Source organism: Mugil cephalus, chromosome 9 (genome assembly GCF_022458985.1).
Source record: "Mugil cephalus isolate CIBA_MC_2020 chromosome 9, CIBA_Mcephalus_1.1, whole genome shotgun sequence".
NCBI lineage: Eukaryota > Metazoa > Chordata > Actinopteri > Mugiliformes > Mugilidae > Mugil > Mugil cephalus.
The window spans coordinates 24,566,290-24,579,390 of record NC_061778.1 but is presented as its reverse complement, the minus strand read 5'-3'; the positions used below and the strand labels follow the sequence as shown (position 1 = coordinate 24,579,390).

The window sequence follows — 13,101 nt, the reverse complement described above, 5'->3', positions numbered from 1 at the left end:
AAATAATGGCGAGCTATTTCTGTTCAGTCTTAGAACGAGGAGCAGCTCAAACACTAATTCATTCTCATACTATTACACACCACTCTGTCCTAAGGCATGGAAATAAAATGTGAAAAAAGTTGCAAATTAGCCATGTGTGTTTCACTCAAGTCTCTCTGTCTACGTGACAGACAATTCTCTACTTCTGTTAGCACAGTTATTATGATTCTGGTTTTTCATAAAAATTCAAGTAACTATTACGAAAAACTCAAATGCTTTTTGCAACAGAAGATGAAGTATGTATGTTAAGGCTCTCAGTCATCCAGATCATGGGATAGAAGATGAAATGCTTTAGTTACTTCAGAAGTCCCAGTCATAATCTTACCACTCCTTCTATCTACAAGAAAATTCCAAAACACGTTTTGTCTTTATTGTGTTTAGAGGTCAAAGGTCATGTGAAAACGTTGATATTCCGAATGAATATGCATTTCTTCAACATTAAATCAGTCGGTCTTTAAAATACTGGACATTTAAATGTTCAGCCTGGCAGAGGTGTTGCTTCAACTAACAAATGATGTTGCATGTCCACCTGAAGGCAACAAGTAGTCATGGCCCGCCTCAAAATGAAATGTTTCCTCTTACAGTGTATAATATGAAGAAAATGCTAATATTCCTAGTGGCTCAATCCTTTTAATATGCATTATGTTACAAGGTTGTTGTCTAGCAGCAGTGATCTCAAGACCCACAGCTGAAGTTACCACCTGAAGACCAGGCACTTTGTGTACATAACTTCATGGTCGTAACCATGAGCTCATGAGTACCATTTGAGGGCAGCATCTGTCCCACAACGTCCTCGTGCTCATCTTTTATCCCCTCATCTGCTGCTGGGTCTGGAGGTGGTCTCTGGAGGTCACTCTAGTCCTGCTCAGGTTCCTGTTGTACGTGCTGTGTTCCAGGTCTCTCCAAACACCAGTGATCCTCCTACAGGTGACGTAGAGCAACGGAGATTTCAACAGATTAGATGAGATTTTGAGACATAAATGAGCAGTTTAATCTCACTGAGACTTTGCTCTCTCAGAGAGAGCTTTTAATGTCTCTGCATTTTGGCCTTGACCCAAATACATAAGCATCAATTAACATGATCCTTAATGAACATTTGTCTAGGATTGTTATTTGCAGACTGCATCCCCTATAAACACTAAAAGCACGAACAACAGTACTAATAAAATTGTTGCTTAATGAAATTGGGACAATACCATGGACAGCATTAACACACACAGTACTAACCACAATTTGTCTCTAGGCATTCCACATGTAGCAGCATTGGCACACAGTGAACACTGGCTTGCTTAATGATTCTGTGACATGGCGGCTGGTGTGGAAATTTGGTGGGTGGGTTAACAAATGCATAATACTGATTAAATAGTAAACACAGCAGCAAAAGAAACATCACCTACAATACATACAGTTACATCAATTACAGGTACAATCTAATTTTTTAATGCTTTACTTCAACCCCGATGTGTCATGTGGTAGCTAGCGTCGCTAACCACTGTCCTGTCTAACCAAAAGGCTCGTAATGCTGAATCAGCATTTTCGTAACATGGACAGTTTAACGCTGTTCCTGCCAGTCATTTCTTTCAGACCAGGAAACATGAAACTTACGATCTGGTCATTTGTCCTTTTGAGTGATTTGAACATTGTTTGGCTGATGTGATCCCAGTCTCTTAACTTCCAACTTTTCCTCCAAAGACATTGGGGAAAATGGATTAGAAATCAAGTATTACACCTCGTTCATGCTAACGCCGCCATAGCTGATCTTCTTCTCCATTCTCCCACTCTGGCACCAGCAGCACTTTTGACCAATAACCAGCAGCCTGAGGGCTGACTGGATTTAGCCCAAATGATCAGTGAAAGATGGGGGCGTGACAGGACACCTGTCAATCACTTACAAGAATTAAATGAATAGGAGCAGATGCGCTGGGGCTGAAAAAAAATCAGCCCATTTAGAGATAATATATGTTTTTCTTTTGACTTTTTTGGGCTGTTGCTGTTTCACCAAAAGCTAAAACAATCTGTTGTAAGTTATTGAAGATGATGTTATTATCATCTTTTTTGTGTGTATGGCTTAGCCCTGTTTGACAATTTATACCAGCCGTCTCTGATTGTGCAGATTGTGTTTGTAGGTGTACAAGCATGTTTGCTTTCATTCGTGTATGCTTCACTTTGGAGCATATTTGGTTGTGTGTATTTATGTGAATGTACTTGTGTGATTGTGTATCTGTGTGGGCCTGAGGCAAAGTGAAAAAAAGCAACACTCAGCAGACACTGCCCCGGGGTAACTTAATATGGGCCTTCTTTGACACAAAACACACACACGCAGCTAACTGTGGCTCAACGCTGGATTTCACATTCATTACATCAACTGGATGCTACCACCCACCAGCAGAGTGGGAGGTTAGGTTGTATCAGAGCCAGCCTGTGCTGCAACATTTGAACTGTGAAGTGTTACTTTGTCAGCATGATGATGAAAAGGTTATGTAATTCAGGCTACCGGAGCTTAAACAAACTGCGCCTGCGTCTTTACCTGTCCAAACAAACCAATGGCCTCTCCAGGGAGGTAGCTAAGAGCCACACTGCAGTCTGATGATGCTGAGAGGAGGAGGGGCCTGTCGCCATGGACACATATCTCCAGGTGAGTCACGTGATCAAGGTGTGGGCTGAAACTACACACTAGTTCTGGGGATTCTTTGTTTACTCCGTTATCTGGTGTGAGGTAGTAATCCTGTGGGGAGAAGGAGAAAAAGCTTAAACTTTAGTTTGACTGGAAGAAAGTTTTCAATTTCTCTGTGTGGATGTATAAAAATAATTACTTCATGCCATTCCAAAATGTGTGCTCTGTCATAAAGAAGTTTACAGTGGCCACCAGAGCAGATTGTTTTTTTTTCTTTCTTTCTTTTTTTTTAATATAATTTGTAATGGAAGACTGAGCTAGCTAGTTCATGTAAAAAATTGAAAGATATACACTAAGAAAAATGTTCAGCATCCTCAAAAGCTGTTAATCTACTGTAGTCTATGTGGAAGGCTGAAATAACAGAAAAGCAGCAGTTTATTGTCCTGCAGCATAGAGACAGTTACAGTAGCTGGAGTTAAATGCAGGACACTGTAAGATTAGACTGTGGAGGACACTAGGGATTCATTCATGAGTAGAGCATTTTCTAATGGTGCATTCAGACTAACAGTGGAAAAACAACTTATTTTAAATTGTTTTCAATGGAAGTCAGCAATACAAAGCCACAAACGGATGCATGACACTTGTTGCTGCATAATGTGCTATAAATCTGATTCATTTTATTATTATTACATTCTTTTTTTTTGGATTTATCACAACATAACATCAATGAGTGCTTGAGCAACAATTCAACTCCCTCACAATTTAGTAACTTTGTTGCTTGTACTTTGAAAATATTACCTGTCCAAATAATGTAGTGTTAGCCAATGATGTCGTTGTGACCAAAGAATCCTAACTAGTTAAGAATACTACCGGGCTGTACATGCTAATGTTGGATGGATCTTAATGTTGGATGGTCTGTGTGTATAATTTTGTGACATCTATTGGTGAAGTTGCAGACTACAAGCAACTGGATACACCTCATTCACCCCTGTCTTTCCAAGCATGTAAAACCATTTCTGGACTCAGGGTTTTGTCTGTTCCTTCCGGGCTACTGTAGAAACATGAACATGCTCCCTACATACATGATAGGAAGGGCTCATTCTCATAGAAATATAAAAATATACAGGTACAGGTGATGATATATTAACGAAAACTGTGAAGACTGTACTACATTTCTTCTCATATCTATCCATGCACAGTAGTAAAACTGCTTATTCTGAAGATGGACGAAGCGTATTCTAACTGGCATTGGGCAAGAGGAAGGGGAAATCCTGCAATTGTGTTTTGGAAAGTTGAATTAAACTGTTTTGATGCTAATGTTCTCTATTGCCTCCTCTTGCACACCACTTAGACATGTATAAATATTCAAAGCCCAAAACCTCTACCTATAGTCTGTGTCTGTGTCTGTGAACACAACACCACATATTCTACAATTATTTGAGTCATCCATGTGATTCCTGACTTGCCGAAGGACAGGATTTCTGCAAGAGCACTGAGCTTGCCCAACTTCTTTGACTCTGCTACATACATACATAAATCTACATAAATTAAACCAGAAGCCAAATGAAACGTACTCATCTGAATGCATCCCCTCTTATAAACTGTGACAGAGAGTTGAGCTCAGAATATTGTGGTGATAATACCCAAGAGGGTGTTCTTTTACTCCGATTATGAGCATGACAGTGATGCAGCGACGCCTCATAGCAGTGGCAAACTCTAGATCTCCATAATCAGAGTCAAAAAGTCAAGAGGCGTCTGTAAGGCATCACAAAATCTTCAGCTATCAAATACATGTAATGTACAGTATAGTATGTTATGTGATCATGTAATGGTATCCAGATGATGACAGCCAGGGACACCACACGAAGTATTAAAATCATTCTTTAGGAATACTACGGGACAAAGAAGTCCAACTTTATATATACTCTAAGGTTATCTAGAAGTATCTAGAAAAAGGTATTCAATTGTCTTGACTGTTTCTGCCGTTACGAGAATCCATTTTTATTTCCTGCGTCTAGGTGCAGGCTTTAGAACATTTTTTAGAAAGTACCGTAGCCCTTAATGGGTTAAAATAAATCTTCAAAGAGGACGGGGGCTCTACTTCTTTCTGTTAATATATCAGGGGAGATTTTCTTTCTAACGATTGACTGTCTTCATCACGTCTTACCGAGCTGCTGAGGTTTCAAAATGACAGACAGCGCTGTCATTTTCAGACTGAACAACATGCCCGATCTAATGGAAATATCGAGGGTCCACTCTTTCTTCACTGTCTGTTATAGTCTGTCTCTTGATCTCTGTCCCTCCCTCTGGCATTCTGTTCATCAGTGCCCATCAATCTGTCTTTGTCACTCTCTCTTCTGTTCTTCTTACACTATAGAAATATACTAGGCTGGGATGAAGACACTAATTCATACTGAAATTAATGTCGCCGCCTGCAGCCGGTATACACAGTGTGTGTCACAAGAACTTACCTTTATGTCCCACGTCTTGATCGTTCCTTCCTTATCACCGGTGACTAAATATTTTCCACAGGGGCTGACGGTCATGACGATAGATCCCAGGTCTCTGCTGTGAGCTGTAAACTGTCCCACCAGATGGCCGCGTTGGGTGTTCCACAGCCTGACCAGTCCTAAACCACCGCAGGACACCAAATCTGCACCTGATATGCAAGCACATACAGAAATGTCCGGAATAAACACTGACATCTGTAAAGGTGTGTCTTTGGTAAGTGTAAAAAGCAAATGCGTACTATTGCTATTAATAGTACAACAACGGTTAGGTAAGTAAGTCAGAGGGGATACACTAGTGGAGAAAAGATATCTTATTGTTGCTAAGGACAACAAAAAATACAGCTTCATGTTGAACCACTTGTAATTCTTGAAAAGCATTAAACATCTGTACAGTCACTAATCTCCAGTGAGAACTGTGCGTACAAGCAGATGCAGGGTCAAATCGTGACTGCTTTGGTTTCCTCCTTCAAGACGTGTTAAGTTATTCCTGGAAAATGAGTTGCATCTGCTCTATTGACTACAGCCCTGTACTTAAACCTTGTCGACAGACCCACACACTTCATTGCCACAGTCAGTCTGAGCAGCAGGCAAAGGGGCCGGGGCCCAGATGCTGTTTTTTTTTTAGTACTAAATAGCTACAGCTGACAGAGGCAGCAGCTATTTAACACTGAGATTAAATGGAAAATGACTTCAAAACTTGGGCGACCTTGTTATTAAAATGGAAATTATATCCGTTATGCAACTGTATATTTGCAACCGGTATTTCATCAACAAAAATAAGGCTGTGTGCATGCAAAGTGCTTTTAATTTTAGAACTCTTTCCAACTTTCCAGTTTTTATAAAGTACTGTACAACTCTTAGATTTGCAGGAATTCACATGGAAGCTCAAACTACAGTATTAAAACCCAGAGAATATCTGCTTAAATAAATTGGCTTCAAATCAAAAATAAAGCAGTATCTTATCTTATTTATTTTATTATTAATTTTTATGTAATAAAGCTAGGAACAGAATTTATGTGCGAACTTTTAATTGCATTTTCTGCTGTTATTTTGCAAAACCCCCTCAGACACTTCACCTGATGCTGACTACTTTTACACAGACCCTATTAATAATAACCAGAACAACGGCCCAATCAGTATAAAAAGAATTCATCAAAGCACCTCAATCGGAAAAGACTGGCCCGATCAAAAGGAATATCCAATCAGGCTGAGAAAGGTGGTGTTAATCTTTTAATAATGCGTTGAATAGGAGAACACTCTAGCTTCTATTAAACCACTTGATCTCATCATGCCTCTCTGCACATGTTCACCTTATATCAGTAAAACAAAAGGTGGTGTGACTAAAGAAACATGGAGGTCATAAACAAGTTGTTCCAACTAGGGTTTTAAAATATGAATGGAGCTGCAAACGACATGAGCAGCATTGTTGAAATCCTTCTTCAACATCTACTGTTACTTGGTGATCGAAAAGAAATACTGGAAAGCAAGAAGCCACATGGATGAGTGGCGAGAAGCCAAACAAGGCCAGTTGCCTGTTTTCACGCTCTCTAATCTTCTTTTATATCTCTGATGTTTTGTGGCACATAAATGCATTCGTCTTATCAGATAATTTTATCAAGCGCCCATGTTAGGTTAAGATGAAAGCTCTCATCAGAATAATTTCAGCTGGGTTGAAGAGATTTTGTCCATAGTGTAGATGCAGCCAGATCATCAGCTATGTGCTATATTACTAGACCCTACATGTTTCCTTCAGCTTGATGTATGTATCTATGACAGAAGTTTGTTTATCTTGTTTCTCCTGCTCTTCTTCTCTCTCTATCTTCTCTGTTTCTAACCGGCTGGCCTTCAGCAGATGGGTCCCTCCATATAAGCTGGGTTCTGCTCAAGGTTTCTTCCTGTTAAAAGGGAGTTTTTCCTGCCACTGTCACCCTCAGGCTGCTCTGGTTTCAGGCTGTTTTTTGTGAAGCATCTTGAGACGATTTGTATTGTTATTGGTGCCATATAAATAAAACTGAACAGAAACCTTTAAGAACATACTTAACAGACAATAAATCTGATCTGACACATGGAGTTTTTAAGATTTCACCTGCAGTCACAGATGTGCGTCCAGGTATGAAGAACAATCTGGTGATGGCGAAACAGCTGTCGTCTTAAATTTCATGAAAAGGACCCAGAAAGACAAAAATTACAGACAAAATTACAATTAGTGAGAGAAGTTAGTTGTCGAATGAATTACTTGAATTTTGTAGTTCTTTGAGTTTGTTTGCATTTGCTTGTGAAAATGAGACCTTGCTGCTTCTTGGGGTCTCCGAGTGCACCATGTGCCCTCAGTTTCTTCAGAGCCTTCTCCGTGCTGCTGTTCCACACTGTGATCTCTCCATCGTAGCTGCCTGCGCACAAACCAAAAAGCACCAGCTTATCAGAAGCTTTCTTATAGTGGACTTTGCTTTATGGTGGTATGTATCATCCAGAAAAAAAATCTATTTACTGAGAGAGTCTCACATTTTCAAAAGAAAGAGAAGCCACAACCAAGAAAAAAACTTTCTTGTCAACACACTCACTTTTACTTTGCCCCCGCTGCTGAATCATGCAAGCCAGCCACTAAAACCACTTTAAAGATGATAAGGCTCAACATCTGTCCCCGGCCTCCCCCATCTGTTCTGCTCAACCCTTAACTTTCACCTCAAGAGAAAGAGCTTTTCAAGTGATCTACATTATGAAGGCACGTCTGTGTTTATCAAACAGGGCTGAAATCTCATCAGGTGGTTCGACAGATGAACAGCAGGAGTTAATGAGATGTGCGCGGAGTGGATTGGCTATAGGAGGTGAGTGTGTGTGAGCAATAGGAGGTATAAACTTTATGGTTGTGTGGGTTGACTGCATTATTCATGCAGCCCAGGGCCAGCTTCTGTATTTCAAGCGACTTTTATCATGTCTCTCTCTCTCTCTCTCTCTCTCTCTCTGTCTGTTCTTGGTTTTATTAAGTTGTGGGAGCCAAACTCAGAATGCTAAATCTGTGAGTCCTTGTTGTCCTGTAACCCTACAACTTTCTGAGGATCAAAAAAAACATGTGTGTATGATTAAGGCAGAGAGGGAGAGGGAAAATGAGAGAGTGTAGATATGTGCACCATGTACACAGTGTTGGCTTTCGGATGCAGACAGATTAATGACCTTCATTAACTTTCATACAGGCTCTAAACCAGTAATACCTGCAGCACACACCACAGTGCATAGCATCTGTGCAGTGTGTGCATTATAGTTTTATACTTATCTTCCACGGGGGTTTGCTCATTTAGGTTTCATTGTTTGTGAAAAATGTTATATTTTTGTTGTTTTTTTTATGAGTCCTTTAAAAATTTGATATTACTATACAACCAACACAATATTCAGAGGCAATTAACTTGCAGCTATGTATACATGGAGAGCACTGATTTAACCAGAGGGATGGGCGCTAAATAAAATGACCCAATAAGATGTATACACCGATCAGGCACAACATTAAAAACACTGACAGGTGAAGTAAATAACAGTGACCATCTTGTGAGAATTCAGTGTTCTGCTGGGAAACTTTTGGACCTGGGATTCATGAGGATGTTACTTAGACATGTACCACACACGTAGACCAGACACCCCCACCCCATAGCAATGATGGCAGCAGCCATACCCAGCAGGATGCAGCCTGGCACGGGCTTTACATGCCCTGAAACATCCATCACAATATAATGTTTGTGACATGCATAAAGTGCTTTTGCCCACTGAAAGACTTTCAAACATTAGATTTAACATCTCATTTCTTTGGTACAGTTGTATGCAGAATGAATGACTTTAGTGTGTACCAGGGCAGATTGCAGTGGCTGCATGAGGTGTTTCTGTTCACTGAAAAACGTCAATCTGAGAATATGTAATTTTAACAAAATTAAGCCTGTGATAATAACAACAACAACAAAAAAAAAAATCTCTTGACATGAATGTATTATGTTTTGAATTTGTCTACATTTGTTCAAAATACAAGTCATTTTGATTTTTTCATTAACAAGCTGTATGTAAGTGGCTCAACAAATCTTCTTATGAAGACCCCAACAACACACAATTTGCTCGTTATTAAGGTTAATCTGCTCCAGCTTTTGCCCGTTGTAATGAACTCTGGGTAAATCCCAACCACCACCAGCTCCGCAAAAGAAGACCCTGGAAACAATGCAGACTGAACTTTAAGGTAAAAATTACGTTAATGTTAGTGATATAGTTGGTTAATTACTGCAGTCTTTCAGGTTTTAGATTGATGTAGAAATGAATAAGACAAATAACTAGATTTTATTGATGACTCTTGATGTAATTTAGAATTAACAATAGAAAGTGGCTTCAAAAGACCTTTGAAACTAATGTTATCAAGTTGTTTTAAAATGCTTGATTCAAATTTAATTTCAAGCTAACGTTTGCAAATTATAAGATGTGTTTTTTCCTCAACGTAACGTTAGCTTACGGAACTAACACCAGTTAGCCGTTAGATATCACCATTAGCAAGGGGTTTTAGCTGTAAGTCGGCCGTGCACTGATAAAAATACTGTGCTCCATCTACTTAAAAAAAAACTAAGGCAACTTTTTGCATCATTTTATCTCATAGATCAAACAAGTGTAGTCTTTGTTGGTACAACACTAATTCTGTCAATTTACTTTTGCAGATGATATCATGTCTTACTTTCACAAGTTGACTTTACTCACAAAAGTGATCATGCTTGTTGTATTGAAAAATTTGACCAAAGTAAGAGAGTAAAACACATTTCCAGTATATTATTATGTTATTGTATCTGGACACAGAATAATTTGTTCTGTTAGATATTTTTTAGTTTTCACTGGTAATTTGATCCTGTAATGACATGGTACATTGGCCTAGAAATAAGAAGAAGTACAAGGTACAAACAAGAGCAAGATACAGATTCAGCATTGTCAACGTATACCATTGTCAGCCCCTTTTCAAGGATGAAAATAGATGTGGCAGAAATAGAGAAGTAGAGAGTGTCTTCCTTCTCCTTCCTTATCAAAGCCTGTAAATAAAGTAGCAACAGTTCAGTGTAAGAGCTCAACAGATTTTTTATTTTTTTTAACTTCCGGTCCGAACCAAAGATGATTAAACTGTTGCGTTATTTATTTATTTTTTTTTTAATTATTTTTTTTATTTCTTTATCCAACTTTTGTCCCATATGCAGTAACACTGCCACATACGGAGCTTCCTCCACCCCAAAAATATAGCATTGCTATCATCAAGTGTTTTTCTGCGCCTGTATTTCCATTTGATAAACATTTTGGCCATCCATCAAAGTTCAGATGAGTTGGTCGTTTGGAAGGTGTTCAGCCACGGAGGATTAAGGGATCGGAGAGAAGAAGGGAGAAAACCGGGGTTATGACTGGAGGAAGTGTACAGGACCCCTGCGTACATGAACCCTGCTGTGTGTGCGTTTGACAGTGTCTGTGTGTGACAAGTCGAGCGGAACATGGCAAACACACTGAATATGGATGAGGGGGCTTCAGTCCCACATCAGCCAAATGCCTCTGCTGCAGCTAGATTCAACTCGAGACGCAAGACAAGCAGACGTGCAAGAAACACACAAACATATACGCAGTCTTGAGCTTGCGCGAGTCGAAACAGAACTTTAAATTGACTTTTGTCAGCAGTGCCTAAGATGCCACCACCGCTTTCACTTGGCGGCACTAACGCAAAAAATCTGGCAGCTCTGATGGGAAAACAGCATTACTGACTACAACTCTGCTGCCAACTGAAACTAATGCATTATCGCCTATAGATGCTGTCTTTGTGCTCAATGGGTTTGAGAAAGAAATTATTTGAAAAGAAATAGTTAATGTGGAAAAGAGTTCACAGATACTTGGACTTTGCTTTAATGTGTGTGCAGGAAAGAGAGGAAACACAGGAAATAAGGACATGAATGTGATTTCTTTTTTTTAAACATGGCCCCTAGGCCCTATGGAAAAAGAGCAATGCACAGGATATTAAAGCGTGGGAGGAATTGATGAATGAATCACATCATTTCATGAATGTAATATATATATATATATATATATTTTTTATTATTATTATTATTTATTTTTTTTTTTTTGGAAAAGACAAAGACAAATCCACAGCGTGTGATTACAGTGAAAATGTTTCAAAAACCAGAAGATCACATGTTTAAACCGCACAGAGCAGACAGCGGCTTCATGTTTAGCCTTTCCAGACATTAGCACCATGTGTTTAATAAGATAAAATATTATTTATGAGGGGAATCATTTCCATTCAGCAGACAGGACGTCGAGACCCCCAGAGACATCAATATTGTAAAGCAATTGGCTGAGTGACAGCGGGTTATGAAGAAAAAGAAATGGCAGATAAAGGGGTATGTCTTGCAAAGCATCAGTTGGAAAAATATTAAATCTCAGCTTTCCACCAACTGTTAACAAAAGGATTAAGTGATTTGATTTGAGCAAGAAAATGCAGCCACGTTCAGAGAACAACACAAATAAACACACCTGAGAACACAACATCATATATACGCAATCAGCCAAAACATTTAAACCACCAACCAATCTGTGGAGTCAGTACCACTGATCATCTCATTACAATGTTCAGTAATGTTCTAACGTGGGCCCTAGCATTTACTGTATGTAGACATTATTTTGACGCGTATCACCATCTGAACATTTCTGCAGACCAAACACAACCGCACGTCAACAGAAAGAGGTTCCTGTGCTGCATGTTCCCCAGATGAGCGACGCTGTCATCCATATGATGCATGGATCACATACACAACACTTTCCTGCTTGTAGTCCCCATAAGGAGCTCTGTTGCCAGTTCACAACTTCTCCATCTTTGGACCCCTTCTGTAGGTTCTCACAAAAGCTGATAGACAACTGAAAGACACTATTCTTCTAGTTGTTGATGTGTTAAGAGAAGGAAAGACGTGAAAGTGGAATAAGCAACTTTGGCTAGATGACTTGGGTCAGAGCATCTCCCCTGCTTCTGACACACCAATGTTATTCACTTAACTGTAATGTTAGGGCTGGTCCGTGTAAATAGAAGCTTGTTTCTCTAACACATACAGTAAAAACCACCTCAACATGCAGCCAACACACACACACACACACAGACATATGCTTGAAAGAAGCTCTGTCTCATTTGTCACGACTCCCCACTGAGAGAGTTGTAACAAACATAATTTAAATTGGGCATTTAAATTAAATTGGAGGAATGTGCAATGTGTGTAGGCGTGTGTGTGGACGAAGAAATGCAGCAGGCCAAACTAAAGAGATGAGGTAAAAAGTAAACAGAAGTGAATGATGAGCAGGGGGTAAAAAAAGAGACAGAACTGAGGCCGAGAGAGGAGCTGAACACTCTGACAAAGAAATTGCGCGTCCAACTTTGAAGAAGTTTCACAAAGAAGCTCCCGAATGGTGTCTTTGTTCCAGCTCCAGCTATTAATTTCCTTCCAAGCTCTTGCCACCTTTCCACACCCCCAGTCCCTCACACCATCGCTCTCCATGCTTATCTCCAGGGCTGATCCGTCTCCGAGGGCTGGGGAAGGTCTACAGTCCGCGCTGTCCCCGCTCCGCTCACACAGACCAGTTAGCCGAGAAAAGAACTTTCAGTACGTGAGCCAGACTGATACAACTTCACAAACCGAAGAGCACACTGGGGTAAATTGGGTGCAGAGCGGTTGTAGTTTGATGGTTATAAAAGTGGACCAGTGACTGGAAGATTGCCAGTTTAATCCCCTCGCCAGAAAAATGTAAGACCGTGATGAGCACTGAGGGGCTTGGCTGGCATTTCAAACTTCTGCTGCCTCCACATACAAATGACCCGGACAGACCTGGTAATTCTGATTATCCTCCACTAGGATATTAATGTGGCTTTTAAATATAACAAGCAAACTCCTTGTTTCTTAACGGCGG

General features: G+C 39.9%; 1 protein-coding gene across 1 annotated transcript in view; it reads right to left on the bottom strand.

Moving 5' to 3' along the window:
• Positions 1-387: 387 nt before the first annotated feature.
• Positions 388-13,101, bottom strand: part of LOC125013343 (WD repeat-containing protein 49-like) — a 31,464-nt gene continuing 18,750 nt past the window's right edge. Inside the window, exons 15-19 of the mRNA XM_047593937.1 lie at positions 7,452-7,553; positions 7,250-7,312; positions 5,125-5,312; positions 2,567-2,764; positions 388-960 (exon numbers count right to left, since the gene is read on the bottom strand). Of these exons, the coding sequence (XP_047449893.1) occupies positions 895-960; positions 2,567-2,764; positions 5,125-5,312; positions 7,250-7,312; positions 7,452-7,553 (617 nt within the window). The 3' untranslated portion in view covers positions 388-894. The remainder of the gene's footprint in view (positions 961-2,566; positions 2,765-5,124; positions 5,313-7,249; positions 7,313-7,451; positions 7,554-13,101) is intronic.